This window comes from Esox lucius, chromosome 13 (genome assembly GCF_011004845.1).
Source record: "Esox lucius isolate fEsoLuc1 chromosome 13, fEsoLuc1.pri, whole genome shotgun sequence".
In the NCBI taxonomy this organism is placed as follows: domain Eukaryota; kingdom Metazoa; phylum Chordata; class Actinopteri; order Esociformes; family Esocidae; genus Esox; species Esox lucius.
Window position 1 is genome coordinate 21,324,551 of NC_047581.1, and position 21,969 is coordinate 21,346,519.

At 43.7% G+C, this 21,969-nt stretch overlaps 1 protein-coding gene across 2 annotated transcripts; it reads left to right on the forward strand.

The window, feature by feature from the left end:
- The first annotated feature begins 179 nt into the window (after positions 1-179).
- Positions 180-18,255, forward strand: lnpep (leucyl/cystinyl aminopeptidase). Of its 2 annotated transcripts, none has more exons than XM_010865760.4 (22): positions 180-285; positions 5,541-5,635; positions 6,195-6,397; positions 6,501-6,612; positions 6,788-7,045; positions 7,288-7,478; positions 9,882-10,020; positions 10,587-10,721; positions 10,864-10,984; positions 11,151-11,302; positions 11,429-11,542; positions 11,617-11,754; positions 11,895-12,026; positions 12,424-12,584; positions 12,674-12,762; positions 12,945-13,128; positions 13,399-13,555; positions 13,677-13,861; positions 14,554-14,715; positions 14,897-15,037; positions 15,155-15,236; positions 15,613-18,255. In XM_010865760.4, the coding sequence occupies exons 2-22, from the start codon at positions 5,564-5,566 to the stop codon at positions 15,742-15,744; spliced, it is 3,060 nt and encodes a 1,019-aa protein (XP_010864062.2). In that variant the 5' UTR covers positions 180-285; positions 5,541-5,563; the 3' UTR covers positions 15,745-18,255. The 2 variants fall into 2 exon arrangements, with proteins under 2 accessions (XP_010864062.2, XP_010864061.2); XM_010865759.5 differs by lacking the exon at positions 180-285 and adding an exon at positions 458-820.
- The last annotated feature ends 3,714 nt before the right edge of the window (positions 18,256-21,969 follow it).

A 21,969-nucleotide genomic window follows, 5' to 3' on the forward strand; every position in this document is an offset into this window, starting at 1 on the left:
ATTTTTGGTTACAAACAGGGAAGTATAAGTAGCTGTTATAACTCAGTCACATGGTGGTTGGGGCCATGGGGACCTCGTCCTACAGCATGTGACTCCTGACCTCCTGAATAGTGTTTGTTTTAATGAGAGCGAGAGAGACAAGACAGAGAGTATCAATGTTACAATTACCCAAACTTGCAGGACCGTGTGTAAATATCTAGGGAGCTCTCTTCAATGTATGACTGACTGGATTCCTCTCCTCAAATATATATCAATCACATTTTTGTTTGTGCGTTTCGAGTATGTGTAAGTACTTTTTTTGTGAAATATGTAACCTAATTTATCCGTGTAGGCATATCGTTCACAACATTATTTTGCACCGCCCTGTCACAGCAGCGACCAATTGAAGGCGGGTAAGTACATGACAGAAACCTGTCAACAACAGCCTAGAAAGGAAGGAGACGCACGGAAGTCAGTTACACACATCTTTTCGGGAAGTTCTGTTATTAATGTGATTGGCGATCAGTTGGCAGGCTATTCTTGGGACGATTGATCATATTCGATAAATTAGTGGCTCGATCGATTCGGACGTTGTAGCTGGCGTTAACTATTGTCAGAAGTTAACTATCGGCCAAGCTAGCACATCTAGGCTAGCTAGCCTGTATCAACCTTTACCTGATTTGACTGGAGCTACTTTACTGGACTGATAACTAGCATCAGATAACTAGTCAGTGCAGTCGTGATTTCCTCGACATTCTGCGGCCGGGGTACTACTGTTCGAAGTGAAGACGGCCAGGCTCTTCTTTTAACCACATTGCCATGGAGGACCCCTTTGACAGTGGTAAATCGTTGTTATTCTAGCTTCGGTGTGGTAACCGTAGCTAGCTACTCCTACTGAATGACTTTCGAGCTAGCTTGCTGAGTTAGATTTGCCTTAGTTAGCTAGAAACGTTTCAAGCATAGTCAAAAACATCAGCTACGCCTAGCCTTCTTAGGGGTCGCCTTAATAGGCAGGGTTAGATGAGTCCGGGCTCTTTTGCTAGTTAGCACTAGCTTTAGTTCTGTGTCCTCAGCATGTGTAGTGTGACATTCACTTGTTGGCAGCTCAGACATTCCCCAGTCTGCCTGAGTGTATTTAGCTAGTCCATTAGCTTTAAAGCCTGGTTTTGTATGTTACCCATTTGAAGAACAGGTAATTGAAATGTTAGTAAGGAATAATAAGGCTTACGATTATGACAACCCAGTTCATCTTCAGTTGGAGCTGGACTCCACGAGTGTAGCCTATGTATTTGGCAGCATTCCTATTTTCTTTGCTGGGCCAATCTGAGTGTCAGTGTTACAGACTGTGACTGGTGCCTGCTTTAGCTCAGTCGTTTAATTATGTGTTCTCGAGGCACATTGAACTGTTGGTGAGTGAAGATGCACACTGCTCTGGGGTAAATCGTTAAGAATTCAATCAGTTTTTAACTTAACCCGTTTTTTTTATTTGAATGAAACCCATGCATATTAATTTGCTCATTGTAGAAGTACTCAGAATGTTGCATTCTGGACCTGAGTGCTGTAACATTTAAGATGTAAAACTGCTTAGAGTTGACATTTTGCACTCCAATACTTTCAGACATCTACAGGTGTGTGACAAGTTAAAGGAAAAACCTTTGTAATGATTGGTTTATGCACTGCATCTCTACTGTAATATCCCTCTCTGTGTATTTCTTGATGGACTGTTCTTTCTGAAACACTCTGATCACATCCTGCATTGACATTCTCAGGGGAAGAGGTGCTCTTCTGTTTATCCTTACATGTTGCTGTAATGCCTGAGCATCACAGTCATCGTACATGCAATTTTGAGGGGTCTTTGTGACTGAAGCTCCTGCCATCTGTGCCCCAATAATGAAACCTCTTTTAAAGTCAGAAATTGTCCTCTTGTAATCTTTTTCCATAATCAAGGTCAGCTGGGCCTGCTCAGCATTTTCATTCATGCCATGGGATGTTTATTGTATCAGGCAGTACACATGACTGGAAGCATCTACTTTAATTTTACTCATCCACTTATTTATTCTGTTTTTTTATTTGTCAACCTTCTGTCTCCCTCACTGGGAAGGATTACCATTTGAAATTATAATTTAAAGACTTAACAAATCGGTCTAGTCAAAATATTGGTCTAGGCTTTCCTTTCATAGTTTAGCGGTGTCTCCATGTGGTTGGTTTTATAGTCTCTTTGTTTGTACTGTGCTGTTGCCATGTGTCTTTTGTCTGTGTTATTTTTGTCTGTTTAATCCCTATACCCATTCCTAGAAGAGACCTTTAACCTCCTGCCAGGCCCTTATTGTAAATTAGAATGTTTTATACTAGGCAAGTAAATACATTCAGGTTGGATGTAATGCTACAACTGATGAAAGCCCCAAAGAAGTCTTTTCATTTACATTTTCCGTCCCTTTCTAATAAATATTAATAAACTCTCAATTTTCTATAATTATAATCATTTAACATCTGAAGGTCTGATTTCCCCTTTACCAAGACGAACAGTTATCGGTCTACTCATATGCTGTTGACCAAAAATACCATCCCGACCTAAATTCCACTTTTATATGCTACATCCTGCAATTATTAAATATAATTGTAATTTACAGGATTTTTAGGTAACATAAATAATATTTAAGACAAACAACACTGTGTGTAAGCATTTAAAAAAAACTATTTAGCCTCAATTTTGTAATTGACAGTAATGAAGTTATGGATTTCTAACTGGAATGGTGGGAAGTAAAAAATAGGTCAGATTTGCGGCGATTGTGTTACAATGGGGGGAAAAAATGCTTTCAGAAAGTGATTGAAATCAAATGGATTTATCCTCTGTCCAACATTCACGTGGGATGCACTCAATTAGGCCTCCTTTATGTTAGGCAGTTTTATCCTACACTCTGTGATATGCGACTTAATTTCCTGTTGGCTCAGTGAGCTGTTTGCCTGGTCAGGCCTGTTCATTTGACCCAGCTCTTATCCTCTGTCTGGGGAGTGTGCTCTGTCTGATAAGGACAAGCAGGTTCTGACTGGGGGTTCAGTAACACCCTATGCCCTGCTGTATCTCTGTGCTGTCAGTTATATGGCTGTACTTCCTCATGAACACAAATAAGGGATTCTGTGTGTGCAGGTTAAACCCACACAATACAGTCCATAATAATCGTTGGTTATACTGCTACTCCATAGACACTGCTATTCTAGTAATTTCAGCCTTAATTCACTCTTTAAGACATTCCCAGTGCGTTATTTAATTGTCCTTATTTGGTTCAGAATGCAAGGTACAAGGGCTTCTGGAAAAGTCTTAACAGAATGATGAGTCTAGTCCTGCACACTGTGACATCAGTTGTTTGGCACGGACATTGTCAGGTTATTCAGTGTTCAGTTTACAGAGAGTGAAGTTGTTTTCACTAAAGCATAGCGCCTAATATACCTTGGCTATACCCTGTAGGTCTAGCCAAGTTCTAGCCCTGGTTTCTAAGTACGTGCCTGTGTGTCTTTAACTACATTCTGTAGGCTATTATGGTAAACATTTTTGTATGTTACCCTGCTTAGACTGCTGCCCCCGCGACCCGGCCCCGGATAAGCGGTGGATGATGCCATGCCATGATGCCATTTTTGTATGTTTGGGTCTGTTGGTTTAAACAGGAAGACTGTGGTGTGTTACTGCTGATGCTTTGAAATTAAACCCTTTTTAAACATATCTGTAACATGTCTGTAACAAATTTGATTTCAAAATCATGATGCATCCACAAAGGTAACTATCGTAAGTGTGATGTTATTTGGCACAGTGTCCAATCTGGCCCTCAGTCCATCATTGCCATCCCATCATCCCCAGCTTACAATTGGCCCATTTATCTCTTCTCTCCCACTGACAAATTCCCAGGTCAATATTATGAATGAGAATCTGTTCAGTCAACTTGGTAAAATATAAAGTCCCCTCCAGAGTTATTGGCATTGTGGATAAATATGAACAGAAACGTCCTTCTAAGATTCTCTGGAGGTAATACGCATGTTATGTCCTTTTGTCTTCTGTCACCAATGGCAAATAACTCAGAAATGAAGAGACATGGTTGTTGAGCTTCATTAATCAGACACTGTGTACAAAAACTAGCTAAAATCTTAAATATTCAACTTTCCACTATTAAGACAAAAATGAAGTAGTTACAACCATTGGAACCTTGGTAAACCTGCATGGTAGGTTTACCAATAATAAAAAAAAAAAAGGTTTTATAACTGTTACCTCTTCACTCAATCAAGGCAGTTAAAAGCCACCAACATTCAGTCAGCTCAAGAAGTATTGGGTCCCTTCATGAAATGGAAAAAAGTAATAAATAACACAAACACTGAGTTGTAGTTTGGGCTCAAACAGGAAGGAGGAGCCATGTACTTGTATTTCAACACAGTCATTTCTCAAAGGCAACACATTTATAGAGTAATATGATATATTTCTGAAAAGCCTCCTTTGTTGTTGTTAACAGCACTAAGCATCATCCTTTTGTGGAATCTTTCCAAGAGCTTGTCCCTCACTGTGTGTGGGAGCCATGTACAAATGCATTCTCTTCTTGGCAAATTTCTAACTGTTGCAGACTTTGAAACGTTTAGATTTTTGACCTGACCTGTGTAGGTCAACAACCGTCTGTCTCTGTTCTGACAGCTCTTTGGTTTAACCCATGCTGATGGATGACAAATGGATTTTACATGCGTGCAACCTCATATTTCTTCCCCTGGGAAACCAGAATTGGTGAAAAGCATCAATACAGTAACTGGCAACTGAGACCTAGATAGGATAGAGTTTCATAATACTTTTGAAACCTATCTTTTGCAGAAATATTGTCTTACTCTATAAAATGTTTTGTGTTGAAATTTAAGTATTTGGCTCCAACTTCTGTTGGAACCTAAAAAATGACTAATTGTTTCAGACTTCACTTGTGCTCCGTTTCCTGAAGGGTGCCAGTGTTTCTTCAGTTGACTGTACATGCTCCGTCTCACACAATGAAATACTGAGTAGAATTTCCAAGGTGCATGTTTTACACTGGTTATGATACCAGCTAGCTCTTCACTTAGCCAAGACATTCACTAGTCACGAATGGACACTAGACGTGTGCGTTTGGGCCTAAACCCGCCCATGTTACTGCAAGACGCATCACATGGGGCTCAGTCCCTCTGCTTGGCACTAATACAGGACAGCCCTTTTCCAAAGGGCGCAGTGGGATGTTGTCTGCACTTACTGTTGTTGTTATTGAGTTAGGAGGAGTTGAGTCTGGCTCTGTCTTAGAGGATTCATTTGATTAAGTTCTCACTTGAATACATAGTCAAACTGAAACGTGTCTTGTGTACAGTAATTCATTGGTTTCCTGGGACTTAATGACATAATTTGTATCTTGCTGGGTCAGGGGTTTTGATCTCACGAGCTTTCGGTTCCTGGTACGATCTGCCAACCTGTCTATGGCAACACAGGAGAGAAGCAATGAAAAGGGAGATGGTGTTAATAAACAATGCCGTGTGTGCATATATTCACTTTTTTTGTTTCTTTGTGCACACAGAGCGAGCGTCCCTGCCCAGGAACATGATAGAGAACAGCATGTTTGAGGAGGAACCTGACGTGGTGGACCTGGCCAAAGACTCCACAGCCTTCCCGGTAAATCTACAGTGTACAATAATGAGAGGCGTATTTGGTGGCATGTGCAGAACACGAGTCATCTGGGTGGTCTTGGTTATGTGCACCAGGTCCCATGAGTATCTGAGCTTCTGTTTTGGTACCAGCTCTCGGTTCATTAACATTACGGACTGGATGTCCATATGTCCCGGAGGACACTGCCGTCATCAGTGATATACATAGAGGCTCTGCTCTGAGGCTCTGCTCTGAGGCTCTGCTCTGAGGCTCTGCTCTGAGGCTCTGCTCTGAGGCTCTGCTCTGAGGCTCTGCTCTGAGGCTCTGCTCTGAGGCTCTGCTCTGAGGCTCTGCTCTGAGGCTCTGCTCTGAGGCTCTGCTCTGAGGCTCTGCTCTGAGGCTCTGCTCTGAGGCTCTGCTCTGAGGCTCTGCTCTGAGGCTCTGCTCTGAGGCTGTTTGATGTATGAAATGTCGTTTCACCCACTGACGTTCACCGACCCCCTCGTCAGGTCCGCCCACTCTCCTAACAGTTTTCCTGGTTTTTAATCTCTGTCTTTCCCTCTGTCTTTCCACCTCCCTCCCCCAGGGATTCCCGGCGTTGGACCCAGATGAGGTGGTGTACGAGCCCCGTAGCTCCCGTCTGCTGGTGCGTGGTCTGGGAGAGAACGACTTGGACGATGAGGAGGAGGACTATGAGTCGTCAGCCCGCCTACTGGGCATGTCCTTCATGAACAGAAGCTCTGCACGCAGTCCTAGCTCCTCCCCTTATACCAGACAGGCCCCACCTAGGTCTGCTAAAGTGCCGTGAAATGCTCCAGTACACTTTTTAGTAAAAAGAAAACAAAGATAAATATTGTGTTTGTAGTTTAATAAATATGTTTTTTTCCTACAGGTCTTGTTCCTGCCCCTCGACTCGTAAGCTGGTGGTGGGCGTGTTCATCTTGGTACTGGTGTCTTCCATGGCTATGGCTCTCTACTTTCTGCCTGGCTGTACCTTCACTAAGGTGTGTGCGTGCGTGTGATTAAGGTTAGGATAGGGTTAGAGTAAGTCTTACGTTTAGGGTTAAGGGCTAGAATGTAGGGTAAATAGTTTTTATAAAGGTGTTTCCCGTCTTCACTTCCAATGAGTTAGTACGTGTGTATCTTTATGTTCACTGTTGATTCTCTCTCCCTTCTCAGGCTGGCTGTCATAAGGACAACTCCTCAACACCTATTGAGCCTGTCTATCCTAACAGCACCACTGGGGAGCCGTTCCCCTGGAATGAGCCCCGCCTTCCAGCCAGTGTTCGGCCTGTGAACTACAACCTCTCCCTAACTCCCAACTTGACTTCGAAGACCTTCACCGGACGCACTGTAATCAACATGATGATACAGCATGACACCAAACGCGTGGTACTGCACAGCTCTGACCTCAATATCACCAAGGCAACCTTTCAGGTATCAATGACCAGCTCTAGCCTTCAGAAAATATGAAGACATGTATTTATAGGTTAGGACCTCTAATCGTTAATACATGTTAGTGCTAGTTTTGTAACTTATTTGCGTTGTTGGTAAAGCATACTTAGTCTTCCCTGAGGAGATGGAAGATTTAGTTAAATCGTGTTTTCCTTGCTTAACATTTTTAGTTTTCCTGGATAGATTATGTTTGAACTTTTGACTGTTTTAACTGTAACCTAAAGGTTGGAAAGGACAAGAGTGTAGAAGTGAAGGTGTTGGAGTACAAGCCATGGCAGCTGATAGCTGTGAGCTTCCCAGAGGATCTGAAGGCAGGCCAGGTGTGTGTGTTAACACTGGAATACAAGGCCAACCTATCAAACACCTACGACGGATTCTACAACAGCTCCTACAACGATGTGACTGGAGCTAAGAGGTATTTGGAACCATTTAAAAAAAACTATGAACCATTGACAAACGTGGCTCTAAAATAACTAATTCCGCATGAATGCATTGAGACACTTTTGTATTTTTTGTGAACTTGCCATGTAATAAGCTACAAGCCCAGGGGTGAGACTTCAACCGAACAAAACTTTAGGTGACGACCTTGACCCCGGTTCTTTGATAGTATGAGCTATTTTACCTTGGACACACTCCTAGCATGTTTGTCAGAAGCTTTTATGGCATTACGCCAGGCGTTCCTGTCTAGACGAGAAGGCGCGTGCCGCTGGGCAGGGAAGTGTCTCCTACCCTATAAAAGGCATTCCAAAGGAGCGACACCTCTTCCTCGCTAATGCAAGGATGACGGTCTGGGGAAAGACCTCACTCTTACTATCAGAGGATCAGGCTTACGCTCATAATCTAAAGTTCTCTTTCAAGTGTCTGTATGGGTGTTTCATGTGCCTGACTGCTGGGAGAGAGGCTGTGGGCTTCGTCAGACAGAACTGCAGCCCCCTCTAACGGCGTCATGGGAGAACAACCCTGCTGTATTAGTTTTGTGCAAAGTAATGTCTGACTGCGTCATTAGGGGGAGCCAGACTCCAATGGGAAAATCGTCCTGAATGCCGTCTCTTCTCCTCGCGTCCTGAGACCACCTGAGTGTTCGCGGTGCACCTGGCTAAACTGGGTGGAATGGAATGGTGCTTGGGGGGTGGGGGGGGGGGGGGCTGTTCCAGCGTACCTAGCACCGGGGTAAGCCCTGTTTGGTATGTGGCTAACATCCAGGAGGTGTTGAGAGCCCTCGAGACTGTGGTGACAGACTTGTAGACTCTTTCTGTCTCTGATGACTGGAACCGTTCATGCTCCGATGGAAGGCTTGATCCCGTCGGGAACCTCTGGGTTGGGTGCTGACGGGAAGTCCCCAGGGGTTCCACGGAAGGCACGTGGGCGTGGCCAGTCCCCTCTGTCAACGCAGTCCAGAACCGACCCACCGTGAACGTTCTTGGAGGAGTATGGTGCTCCAGGTGTGGGTGGACTCGTCCAGGCATTCTGGGAAGACAGACATGAACCGCCCGACTGCCAAAGGCTAAACAGGCATTCTCTTTCCCGCATAATCAGGGGTTTTCCTGGAACAAAATTAGGCAAAGGTGGTACCCCGAACCCCAGACTCTACCGAACGCCCCTCTGATATACTTTATATAGTATTGGCTACACACTCGAAGAATACATCTGTTACAGTATAGTGTTAAATCTGCCCCGTTGTCTATGTCCGCTTGAGAAGCTAATGCACACTACAATGTCCTCCCTAATGGCAACCAAAATACAAGCAATATATTTATTATTAACATATTAATGTTGCAAATAAAAAAAATGAAATTATATCAGCTTCATAATTAATCACAGTCAATATTATTGTTCCTCTCTTGACTTATTTCTGCTGAATTAGGCTCTACTGCTTGCGCTGATCCAGCGTATTCATGTTCTTATATTGTTAGTGACTTAAATATGTAAATTGTAGATTTTTTTTACAATGTATTTTGCATATATATTGTTTTTGGTCACTGTAAATACTTTAATCTTGTCATTTATTCACCAGTCATTTTCTTTTCTCACAAACTCTTTAAAAACAATCTGTAATTATGGGCCGCTAGAAGTCATCTATGTTATGCTGTTTGGATGTATCTTAGGGGTTATCAAGTTCTATTGAAATATTTTGACCTGCTTGGGTGTAAAAGACATTTCTGCAATGTCAGGACCTGTGCGGTCCTGTATGCAAGGTTGCCTGATTTTATTGACAGTAAATAGATACATCTCCAAAGGACCCCCAAGCCCATTAAAAATAGCCCAATTATAGGAAAACTCCCCATCTGGCAACGTTTCCTCTTACCTTCACGTTCGCTGCAGTGTTTCGCTGGTATTTTATGTATGAGCGCAAAATCATGTTTTACCCTCCTGACAAACTGAGACTGTGTGAGATTTGGGGAAGGCAGTCGCCTTTGAGTTTTGAATGCAGGAGAAACCCTGATAATGGATGTAGTGGTCTACTGTACTGGGTCAAGGGATCTCCAGTGTCTCGTCAGTGTGATCGCACACATCCTGCAAATCCACACCTAGGTAAATATGGTAAAGGATAGGGCACGCTACTAAACATGGGAAATCATTTTCCGATGGGGGAATATACCAAGGGAATAGGCTCTCCATTCATGGCTGAACAAATGTAATGTGAGCTTCTGGCAAATACGCTAGGGGTGTGAGTGCCAAAACAATACTTGAAGAAAAACAACTGGGAAGGATCTTTCTGAAGTCTTCCAATAGGAACTTTGTTTTGCATATAGTTTTTCTTTTTTATTCCACTCCAGTGTTTTCTGTGAATGACAGAATCCTTCTGTCCATCCCTCAGGGTCCTAGCTGCCACCCAGTTTGAGCCCCAGGCCGCCAGGAAAGCCTTCCCTTGTTTTGATGAGCCAGCCTTTAAAGCCACCTTCCTGGTCAGGATCACCAGAGAACCTGAATACATCACTCTGTCCAACATGCCCAAGGTTTGTGTGTGTGTGTGTGTGTGTGTGTGTGTGTGTGTAGTATATGTGTTGGCAGCAAGTGGTTATTGGAGACACTAGACACAAATAAACCCAGTCAGTCCAGTGGCCTGCCAATACTAGTCCAAAAGGATAATTGTTGTGAGAGAAAATAACCAGGTCTGAATGCTAACTGCCCCATTTAAACAGGTTCTCTGTCTAGAAAACAGCTCATTTATTCAAGCCGGTTTGTTGAGTCTGAAAGATGCATTTAATAACATGGTACCGAGTAGTCTTGTTGTGTGCATTTTAACAAAAAGAAATGTTGACAAAAAAAACAAAGCACTCACTCATTACCTTCTATCATGTCTGTCTCATCTGCCAGGGACATTACCATATTCTATCGAAAATGTTTCCCTCATTTTTGATGGAGTAAGGTTTTGTTTGTAAATCTGTTCATTAATCTGTTTAGTCATTTTCATAATTTTTCTCATTAGGTGGGCCAAAATGTTTTTGGGTGACCCATCTTAGTTTCTATGGCAGAATAACCCCTTCTGGTGTTTAAAGTGTTGCTTTACTGTGTTTCCAAGGCTAAGACGACTACATTACCCAGCGGCCTGCTGGAGGATGAGTTTGAGCAGACAAGTGTTAATATGAGCACTTACCTGGTGGCCTTCATCGTAGCCAACTTCACCAGCGTCAGTAGAAATGTCTCCAATACCCTGGTGTGTACCGACCCTGCCTGCGTCTCCTGGCACTATTTCTACTGGCAACACGCTGGAATGCAGCACTGTAACTTTGCCCTTCACAGTGACTTTGGGATCTTTTCTATTTGTTATATTTCTATTGCGTGCCTGTGTGCGGTAGGTGTCAGTGTACTCTGTGGCAGAGAAGAAGGAACACACACACTATGCTCTGGACGCCGCCTCCAAACTGCTGCAGTTCTACAACACCATCTTTGATGTTGACTACCCTCTGAGGAAACTGGGTGAGACGCAGTCGACTCAACCGAACAGCCGGCCAATTTATTGGAGAGTGTGTGGTGAAGTGACTCATTTTTAGGATATGAAGACGGAACGTACGCCTTCATTTACGCCACCTTTTACTGTCACTAACACTCCCATCTTTCTTTCTCTTTCTTCCTCCACCTCCAGACCTGGTGGCTATCCCAGACTTCCTGGCAGGAGCGATGGAGAACTGGGGTCTGATCACCTTCAGAGAGACCACCCTGCTGGTGGGTAACCAGTCATCCCCTCTGGACAAACAGCTCGTGGCTAACGTGGTAGCCCATGAGCTGGCCCACCAGGTACGTGTGGAGAGGATGACACCGGGATGACATGGCAGTCACCGGGATGACATGGCAGTCACCGGGATGACATGGCAACGTTCCTTTACAGTTACTATAACAGTCCTGTTCTAATGCTCTGCTCAGTGGTTTGGGAATCTGGTGACCATGCGTTGGTGGAATGACCTGTGGCTGAGCGAGGGCTTCGCCACCTACTGGCAGTACACGTCCCTAACCACAGTGTTCCCCCAGCTGTACCCAGTGAGTAGTACCACCCTACGCATACGTACGAGCTATGGAAGGACATAAGAATGACCTGTCATCTCTGTCTCCAGGGTGATGAGTTCCTGGAGGTGCGGTTTAAGGCGATGGCCAAGGATTCTCTGAACTCCACCCACTCAGTGTCAGTCTCATCCCAGATGACCAGTCCTGAAGACGTGTTGGAGATGTTTGACTCGGTCACCTATGAAAAGGTACTGGCTTCTTCTTTTTCTCCAATGAAATGCATAGCTACATTGAATGACATAGTCCAATAGTCTCATCCGTAACGTGTGTCTGTGTGTCTGTGTGTCTGTGTGTCTGTGTGTGTGTCTGTGTTTCTCTGTGTATCCAGGGTGCGTCCCTACTGCTGATGTTGAACTCCACTCTACCAGACGGCCAGTTCCGGAAGGGATTGATTGAGTACCTGAACAAATACAGGGGCTCTAACTCTGTTACTGATGACTTGTGGAACAGCCTCACACAGGTGTGTGTGTGTGTGTGTGTGTGTGTGTGTGTGTGTGTGTGTGTGTGTGTGTGTGTGTGTGTGTGTGTGTGTGTGTGCTTCCATGCGTGTTCGCTATATCCAAGACATCCTGTCACTCACCTGTCCGTTCCTTTTTCCGTGAGGAACTACTTTTATTGGTTCTTTACACAGGTGTTGACAGTGTGTTGACAGTGTGTTGACAGTGTGTTGACAGTGTGTTGTGTGTGGGTCAGACAGGACACCACCCTCCATCAGTGGCTTGTCTGTTGTATTAGTATTACTGCTTTGATGCTAATGACACTCCCTCCCTTCTGACCCAGTGTGATGAGTTGTAATAGCACTTGTGTTGGTTTCATTCTCTATGGTTTTTGATGGTTATCGTTTGTGGATGTGCCAGGCCCAAGTGCTTCCCCAGCAGGAGAGCGTGTCAGACATGATGAGAACATGGACGCTGCAGAAAGGCTTCCCATTGGTCACTGTCAGCTGCAAGGATGGCCAGGTGAACCTCACACAGGAACCTTTCCTACTATCCAGAGAAAACACCACACACACCTCCAGGTGAGACAGACCGACCCAACCTACCGGACCGACAGACCTGACCCGGCTGACATTCAGACACCAACCAGCCTTTTCTGTGTCTTCCCCAGCCTGTGGCACATCCCAGTGTCGTATGTTAACGACAGCTGTAGCCAGGCCCCTTCCTGCAGGCAGCTGTTCGTTCTCCGGAATAAGACGGGTAAAACGCTGAGCTTGTTAGCCTTCATGACAGCTGTAGCCTTTATGTGTGGTCTCGTGATATGTCGGTAAACATACGTTTTATTAATAGTTGCTTGCTCGTTTCATGCTCTGCAGGTTCTAGGTGAAAACCTAGTGTTATTACCATACGTCTCAGTGCATTGTACTTTGTTTCTCTCTTAGCCACTCTGAAGGTGTCAGACAGTGTGAAGTGGCTGAAGCTGAACTACATGAACACAGGCTTCTATATAGTTCACTATGGAGTGGAGGGCTGGGCAGCTCTCATAAACACTCTGAAGACTGACATTAGCTCCTTCACAGCCCACGACCGCGCTTCTCTCATCCACAACATGTTCGCCCTGTCCAGGTTTGTCTCTGGCTCTCTTCAGGCCTACCTGTCTATCTCTTTTGTGTGTCTGTCTGTGGTAATGCTACCCAACTATCAGGAAACAGTCACAGAGGTCTGTCCCAGAGATGGGCGGGGTTAAGGTTTTTGTTGGTAAGAAAATGTTCTCGGTCAACCAACCTGGAGATGAGCCTGAGTTATTCAGATAAGGTTTAATAAATGGAGACTGACAAGTTTAACGGAAACAGACAGATCTTTAATCTGTTGTCTCCTTGTCTCCCCTGGCTCCAGGCTGGGTCGGGTGTCCTTCCCGCAGGTTCTCAGTCTGTTGGGATATCTCACCAAGGAGACCGAGACTGCCCCTCTGAAAGAGGCCCTGTCACAACTTTCGTCTGTCTACCGCCTACTGGACAAAAGACCTGACCCATATTTGGTGTCACGAATGAAGGTTTGGACACGTCACACGCACACAGATACTAGTCCAACACATCGGTCTCCACAACTGACCTTGGTCTCCACAACTGACCCGTCTGGTTAAGACTGTCTGTTTCTGTGTGTGTGTGTTTCAGGGATACATCTTGAATCTTTTTGGCCCTCTGATAAACAGTCTGGACTGGGGAGAGGAGCAGAGTGTATCCAGACAGGAGCTGAGGTCGGCCCTGTTTGAGATGGCCTGCGGTCTGGGACAAGAGAACTGTACGGACCAGGCCAAGGTCCTGTATGATCAGAGGACCAACTCAACTCAACCCAAAATGTAGGTGCACTGGGACTCCCTTTATAATGGCCGCCATGGTCTTCAGAAACGAGTAAAGCAAGGGATGTATTTCATACCACAGGGATCGATATGGATGTATTTCATACCACAGGGATCGATAGGGATGTATTTCATACCACAGGGATCGATAGGGATGTATTTCATACCACAGGGATCGATAGGGATGTATTTCATACCACAGGGATCGATAGGGATGTATTTCATACCACAGGGATCGATAGGGATGTATTTCATACCACAGGGATCGATAGGGATGTATTTCATACCACAGGGATCGATAGGGATGTATTTCATACCACAGGGATCGATAGGGATGTATTTCTTACCACAGGGATCGATAGGGATGTATTTCTTACCACAGGGATCGATAGGGATGTATTTCTTACCACAGGGATCGATAGGGATGTATTTCATACCACAGGGATCGATAGGGATGTATTTCATACCACAGGGATCGATAGGGATGTATTTCTTACCACAGGGATCGATAGGGATGTATTTCATACCACAGGGATCGATAGGGATGTATTTCATACCACAGGGATTGATAGGGATGTATTTCATACCACAGGGATCGATAGGGATGTATTTCATACCACAGGGATCGATAGGGATGTATTTCATACCACAGGGATCGATAGGGATGTAGTGAAGTGTTTTATCTCTTCCAGAATCCCTGGTGATCTGGAGCGAGTGGTGTTCTCTGTGGCGGCCCAGTCTGACTCCGGTTGGCTGTCTCTCCTGGAGGCTTACGGACACACTACATATGACTCTGAGAAGAGGAAGATACTGCAGGCTCTGGCCTCCACCCAGGACACACGACGAATCGTATGGTACGAGACTGGTTGTCTGTGTCTCCATATTATTTCATCTGTACAGGAACATCTTGACTTTCCAACTGAAAATCTTCACAAGCCATACTAAAGCAGTAATCAAGTAGTATAAAGTTGTGAGCAAGCAGTACTTAAGCTGTGATGTGTTAGTCTCTGCGTCACTCTAAACATCTTCCTTCAGGATTCTGAACGCAGGACTGCAGGGATCGATTATCCAGACCCAGGAGCTGCCGTTGCTCATCGGCACCGTGAGCGATGGCTTTGCTGGCCACTTGTTTGTCTGGAATTTTGTCAAAGAGAACTGGGACAGTATCATTGAGAAGTAAGCATGACCTTTATAAGATATATATTTTTTGTTTCCGTCATTATATGTGGGCCTGTTTCGATTGGATAATGTGGAGATGTGGCCTGCTTTGATTGGCTGTATCTGTTTGCATAGGTTTCCATTGGGGTCTTATCCCATCCAGAGCATAATCAAGTCCACCACCTCCCAGTTCTCTACGCAGATGCACCTGGAGGAGGTGAGCTATACAGTAGTGACTGTTCATAATGTGTCTGTGTAAAACATGGGTTGTGTCCCTGTCTACCAGTCATGTCAGGTGCGTGTGTGTGTTCCTCTTTTACAATCACTAATTATTAAAACAAGGAAAATCATCAGGACATTTGGCCTCTCTTCAGTCCTCAATTTTACAACAAGCTTTATTTTACTTGGGGTTAAGTTTAGGCATTAAGGGTTAGGTTATGGTTAGGCATAAAGGTTAGGTTATGGTTAGGCATAAATGTTAGGTTATTCCCGATTAGGTTTACAGGTTAGGTAAAGAAAATTACCTTCAGAGGTACAAAATTGCCGGTCCTCAAAAATAATAGAAAAATCTGTGTGTGTGTATGTGTGTACAGGTCCAGGGCTTCTTCTCGGGTCTTAAGGAGCGGGGGCATCCGATGCGCAGTGTCCAGGAGGCTTTGGAGACCATCAGACTGAACCAGGACTGGATGGACAGGAACCTTCCAGCACTCAGACAATCGCTCTAACATGGCCAACTGGCAAATGTCACCCCTGGCAACCTGCTATGGGGACGGTATTGGCATGGCAATGGCAGTGTTTGCACTATAGTAGGGCTGGTCTCAAATGACATCTTCTTCCCCATAGTTACCAAGTAGAGCACTGTGTAGGGGATGGGGATTGTTTGGGTCTTGTCCTATGAGTTGTATTAGCTCAGGTTGGCTTTTTTAGATCGGTCAGACTCCAACTTCTCTCCCTCTACTTCGCTTACAGCTTTCACCTTAACACCCTTACTTGACACACAGCAGCTCATCTTTTTCTTTCTTACTCCGCGCTCTTCACGTTACATGGAAGTGACCTGTCCCTTCCTCCAGCACTAGTGCATGTGTAGCACCCCCTAGAGGATTAAGGAAAACAACATGCTGTGTGTCATTAGTGTGGATCACCTGCCACACTCCAGGCTCTGACTAACTGAAGTCTCTCAGGCCCTGGCCTTGCCTCCAGCTCCGGTCCTGATGTCTGTTGACGGCCAGAGTTGGGCTACAGAACTGACATTCAATGTAAAGGTGTTAGGTGACGCGAGGCCCGCCTCATAGAGAAACGCCAGGATACAGAGCATGTACAAACTGTTACAAGGTAAACCGTTAAAGGGAAATTTAAATGTTTTGTTAATATTTAAATTGACTCTACCAAATCTCCACCAGTGTGGGTGTGTTAGTTAAGATGGTCGGATGGTATAAACATTTTTGGGTGACGCCCCAGCACTTCCTGTGGGCACGTCTTCTGCTGTTCTGACTTCCATTTTTACGTTTCGACAGTTGATATCAGATAACTCACTCCATTTTAGTTAAACATGAATGTGACTGGCTTGCTGTCGTGCTTTTAAACAGGTTGGAGTATAGTTAAGACCGCTTTTCTACCTTTCTTTTGCGTATAGGACAATCTGTTTTACTGGCAATGGTTTTAAAGATGTGATTATTGTGTAAATACGTCTCTGGTCTCTACCTGACTTTTTGCTTGTCATGTGTGTGCAATTTTGTTTCTTGTTTTTAACGTACGTTTATTGTTTTTAACATAAGTTTATTATTTTTAATGTCTAAAGTGTGATGCCAAATACCTAAGAGTCCTGTACAAAATGCTTTTAATGGGTTTGTTTATACTAAATAATTATTTATTCCGTTGAATGTGGGGTCACTCCAAGGCTCATATTTGTATGAGATACAGCCAACTGTGGATACATACTGGTATTTGGCCAATTTATCAATTGTCTGATTGGTTAGCCTGGCTCACTGTGGGTTAGGCCATGTCAGTACTGTGTGCACAGGTCTATGGTACTCCGCTCTCAATGGTAGCCCTGACTGTAGAACATAATTCAATCAGCATCCTAGCTGGCTCTAGGTAGATGTTTCCTGTTGGAACAAATCTAGGATCAGTCCCCCTGCACCGTAATGCCAATGCAAACCAAATATGGAACCGATCTTTTATCAGTCTGGGAATAACTTCATGCTACCTCCTCGTTCCTGCTGCAGTCCTGGCTGCTGCTGTTAACCACTGAATGTCCTGAAGATGCTCTTCTATTACACAACATGGCCAATGACTATCTAGCCCCTCTTTTCATGGAACTCCTGGTACTCCCATTCTGAAGGGGCATTTACTTCTCAGTGTCTCACTCCCAATGTTTTGATGAGATGTTGAAAACATTTAAACAGGTCATATTGGTGGTTACAATTGGATGATGAATCTTTTTCTTTGATGAGAATTGTGAATCATTGCTGATACGTCAGTGTCAGTCACTAGAAATCAGCCTGTACCTCAGGGCTCAAGGCGGTAATGTTAATAACTGTACACTGAATCTTTCACTGAAACTACTGCCATAGAGCCTATCTGAACCTGTCTTAAAGCTGTCATAACCAAATTATCATGAAAGCTGATACAATCTTACGCTTCTTTTACTCTTCCATAATGTGCTGGTTAGATTTTTGTCTAGCAATTTAATCAACATTGTGTCATTAGTGATTAGTATGTTTACTTAAGATGTTTGCTATGTCATTTATATGACTGTGTTATTAATAACCAATAAGGCAAGAGGAGGTTTGGTATATGTCCAGGGCTTTTCTTAGGCCCAACTCAATAGATCTTAGCCCTGGTATATTGGCAGTATCTCACAAGACCTCTGAGGTGCCTTATTGTTGTTATAGGCAGGCTACCTACTAAATTACAACTTACTTTTTTTCTCTCATACCCATGGTAAAATCTGGTTTACCACAGCTTTCAGCCAATCAGCTTTCAAGGCTCAAACCACCAAGTTAGTAATGCCTTATATCCGATGGTTTAAGTGTTACAGTGAAGTGTTTTCAGACCTGGGTTGAGGTGGCATGTTGCCATGCTATAGTCTCTCTCTCTACAAGAAGGTTCTATTCGACAGTGGATTCTTGTCAGAGGGTGATGCTCATTTTAAGTTGTGCTTTACACTGGGGTTGAATGATACTGGTATTTGTCAGGCTTTCCTTGCCTTAAAAATAAATAAAACATTTTCTGGACTTTTATTGTATTGTGTCTTTGTTCTAAGTCTCAGCAGTAAATGTTGAAAACGTAATCTTGGGGATTATTATGATGTAGCGCAGAGAAACATTCAATATAATATTGTATAGTTGTACAACTGGACCAGCAGAGGGGGATAATTCTCTTTTCCGAGTAATGCCTGCCTGCTCAGCCTTGCTTGTAATTGTGTAAATGGTCTGTTATCAAAACACGAGAATTTCTTGCTTTTTTCACCTATCCACTCCTTTCTTACATAGACGATGGGATTGTAAAAACCAAAATGTTGTGTACACTGAAATATATCCACAGAATTGTAAGAAGACTGACAAAATCTAAACTGAGAGAGAAAATACATATCTTCTTTGCTGACCTGAATGTTAGCCTAATCAGATTAATGTAGTATACAGGTGCATCTCAGAAAATTTGATATTTTTCCTAGTTATTCAAATCCGAAAGTGACACCTTCATATTCTCTAGATTCATTACACATAAAGTGAAACATTTCAAGCCTTTTTTGTCTGAATCTTGATTATTGATTATGGCGTGCAGCTCATTGAAATCAAAAATCCAGTACCTCAAAAATGTTGACCTGAGAAGCCAGTGGCAGCTACTGTAGCTTGTACACCACTTCTTAAACTAAATAAATAATTTAATAATGTAAATCAATTATTTCAATAGAACTATAATCTAACAACCATACAATCCACAAAGTTTCACATAATATTTCCAAATCAATCAATGGTGGTATACATAGTGCTTCTGTTATAATCTTTTGTTTTCTTATATAGTGTATCTCTGTACATTGTATCAGTATATCTAGTTATGGCCATCTACTCTAAGTGCCATCTATCTTCCTAATTGCCTCCTTGAACTGCAGACTGCACTTAAGTTGCTGCTAGCTGATTGTTGACAGATGAACTAGATTTCAGAGCAATTTATACTTGTTTTGGTAATCAGTAGTTGACTCCCAGAAGACCCTCTCTTCCTCTGCCCTCCATGTGGCCCATCACATGTGCCTCGGCCAGTTGCACAAGTGTCCTCAAACTGAGTGAGTGAACATCCAGGGTCTAATGCCCAAAAGGCAGAGAAGTTATTTTCAGCTTGCACAGTTTTACAGAAGGTTTTTATAATTACTTGACATTTTATTTGTTTATGCCTGAAAGATCAAATATGTCAACATTGAATGTCTAACTGTTGTTTAAGTTTATTTATACTAATTCGACTGTAGGTATTGTCATAAAACATTTCCTTCCACTATTTAAATTTGTAAAATAAATTGTATCATTTCACAAGTCTGCCTTGAAGATGTGTTGTCTCCCCTCACCAAGGGTTTTGTCAGCCACACCCAAACATGAAGGTAGGGTCCAGGGCTGTGGTCATTTACAGAAAACGTGTGTTGGAGTGGAGGTGTTTAGCGTTGGTACTAAAGTGTCCCCAGATCTCTCACCTGCATCTGTGAGGGTTATCAGTTTGGTCTGGCTGAGATTCAAACTGTTCGGGCATGGGGCGTTTCCGATGGGTGTTGAGAAAAGTTAAACTCGAATGGGATCTGTTAATCATAACAGTAACGCATAGGAAGTAGTACCAAAGTGCCATAATTAACAAAATAAATAACCTGTACATCAAGAAACAGCAATCAAACAGATCAGTAAGTGTAGCTGATGAACAGGTCTGAAAACGAATATTGCCATCTTTGTTGTGAAAACTGCTGCATCCAAAGCACCTTGGAGAGTCCCAAGAAATAAATGGAAAAACCAGAAACAGCAAATGAAGACAATGTTAACAAAAGACTAATGGCATTAGGTTTAACCCTGAAAAGACTGCTATTCTGGCTACCCTTTTCTCATATGTGTGTTTTAACATAGAAATGCATATGGTGTTGGTATTGGCACGGGGCTTCTAATCAGAGGGGTTTCTCTCTTCCCTCTCGCTCACATGTCAGTGAATCTTGTCTGTACAACATTGTTGTCATCTATTGTCCACCAGGTGTCCTTACAGTCTTCATCTTGCTGATTTTCCACTGGATTACAGCTCATATAACTGTGCGACTTCCATCTGACAGTTCATTTCTTTCCAGCTCTTTCTTCACACTCCTCATTTGACCACATGCTTTCTCAGTCCCCTCCTACTGCCATACATGCGATGCACTTGACGTTTACTTCACTAGATCCTGTTTGTCAACTAATCTCACTGCAACTCCCCTCCAGGTCTCTGATCTTTGCTCTGTTTCCTTCTCTTTCGCCCAACCCTACCCATTTAGTTTCTACATGCGATCTTCATCCTCTCCCCCTTTCTATCCTATCATCTGTCCCGTCTGCTAAATTACTCTTCCTTCTGTGTATTGATTTAACGTCTTCTACCCAACTCTCCACTCTCTCCACATCCTGATTCTCACTGTCCCTATTATTCTCACATAATCAGGATTTGGGAAGAGCAGAAACAGAGGAAAACTAAACTCCCTGCTGACATTTTACATCTACATTTTAGTCAGAGGCTATTGTCCAGGCCTTATTATGCAGTTGACTTCCAGTTATAGCATATATTTTAGGAAGGACAGGCTTTGTAAGGAATGCATTCTAATCATTGAATTAGTTGTCGGCTCAATGCAGTGAAGACAAGAATGCCATACAAATAATAAACATAATAAGCAGCAGAGGTGTTGGCAGTGGAACAATTTTAGGCACTCTGTAAAAAGGTGGGTGTTCTGAAAATGAACACTCTCCTCTCCTAGCCTCCAGGGGTGGCTGGTTCCCCCAAGGGTTTTGAATGGATGACTGTGAGACCTATCATCCGTTCATTAACTTCTCTTTCTCTCTAGATGACCTCCACTTTCTGTAATTCCAAATTCTTCCTCTTAACCTGGGAAATACTTAATTTTCCCTTTTCAACATCATGGCCAGTCAATGGCATCAATGCCTTCGTCATCCTGGAACTGCCTACACTCTCTGACCACATGAGGCTGGGCATTGTCCTCCACCAGGAGGAACCCAGGGCCCACTGCACCAATGTAATGTCTGACGATGGGTCTGAAGTTTTCAACCCGGTACCTAACTGTCCAAGGATATGCCTTCCCCGACCATCACTGACTCACCGCCAAACCAGTAATGCTGGATGATGTTGCAGGCAGCATAAAGTTCACCATGGCATCTCTAGACTCTTTCACATCTGTCACATGTGCTCAGTATGAACCTGCTCTGGTGAATGCCAATTGAGCTGCACAGAGCTGAGTTCATGCCATGGAGTCTGTTTCTGACAGTTTGGACACCAGTAGCCAGCTGGAGGTCATTTTGTAGGGCTCTGGCAGTGCTCTTCCTGTTCCTCCTCACACAAAGGAGCAGATACCGGTCATGCTGCTGGGTTGATTCCCTTCTACAACCCTGTCCAGTTTTCTGTGTGTAATGGCCCGTCTCCAGGTATCTCCTCTATGCTCTTGAGACTGTACTGGGAAACACAGCAAATGGCACATATTGATGTGACATCCTGGAGGGGCTGGACTGCCTGTGCAACCTGAATGGGCTGCTGGTACCGCCTCATGCTACCAGTAGTGACAATGACACTAGCAAAACGCAAAACTAGAGAAGAATCAGTCAGGAAAAATAAGGAGAAAGCAATTGTCTGTGGCCACCAACTGCAAAACCATTCCATTTGTGGGGTTTGTGATTCACAAACGCTTATGCTTCCTAACTGGACAGATTGATATCCCTAAAGTTCAA

What these genes read in the sequence shown, in the direction of transcription:
- lnpep (XM_010865759.5), top strand. Translation starts at nt 799, where the DNA reads ATGGAGGACCCCTTTGACAGTG. An exon ending in AACATGTTCGCCCTGTCCAG is followed by an intron (nt 13,129 to 13,398) that starts GTTTGTCTCTGG and finishes CCCTGGCTCCAG; the next exon opens with GCTGGGTCGGGTGTCCTTCC. An exon ending in GACACACGACGAATCGTATG is followed by an intron (nt 14,716 to 14,896) that starts GTACGAGACTGG and finishes ATCTTCCTTCAG; the next exon opens with GATTCTGAACGCAGGACTGC.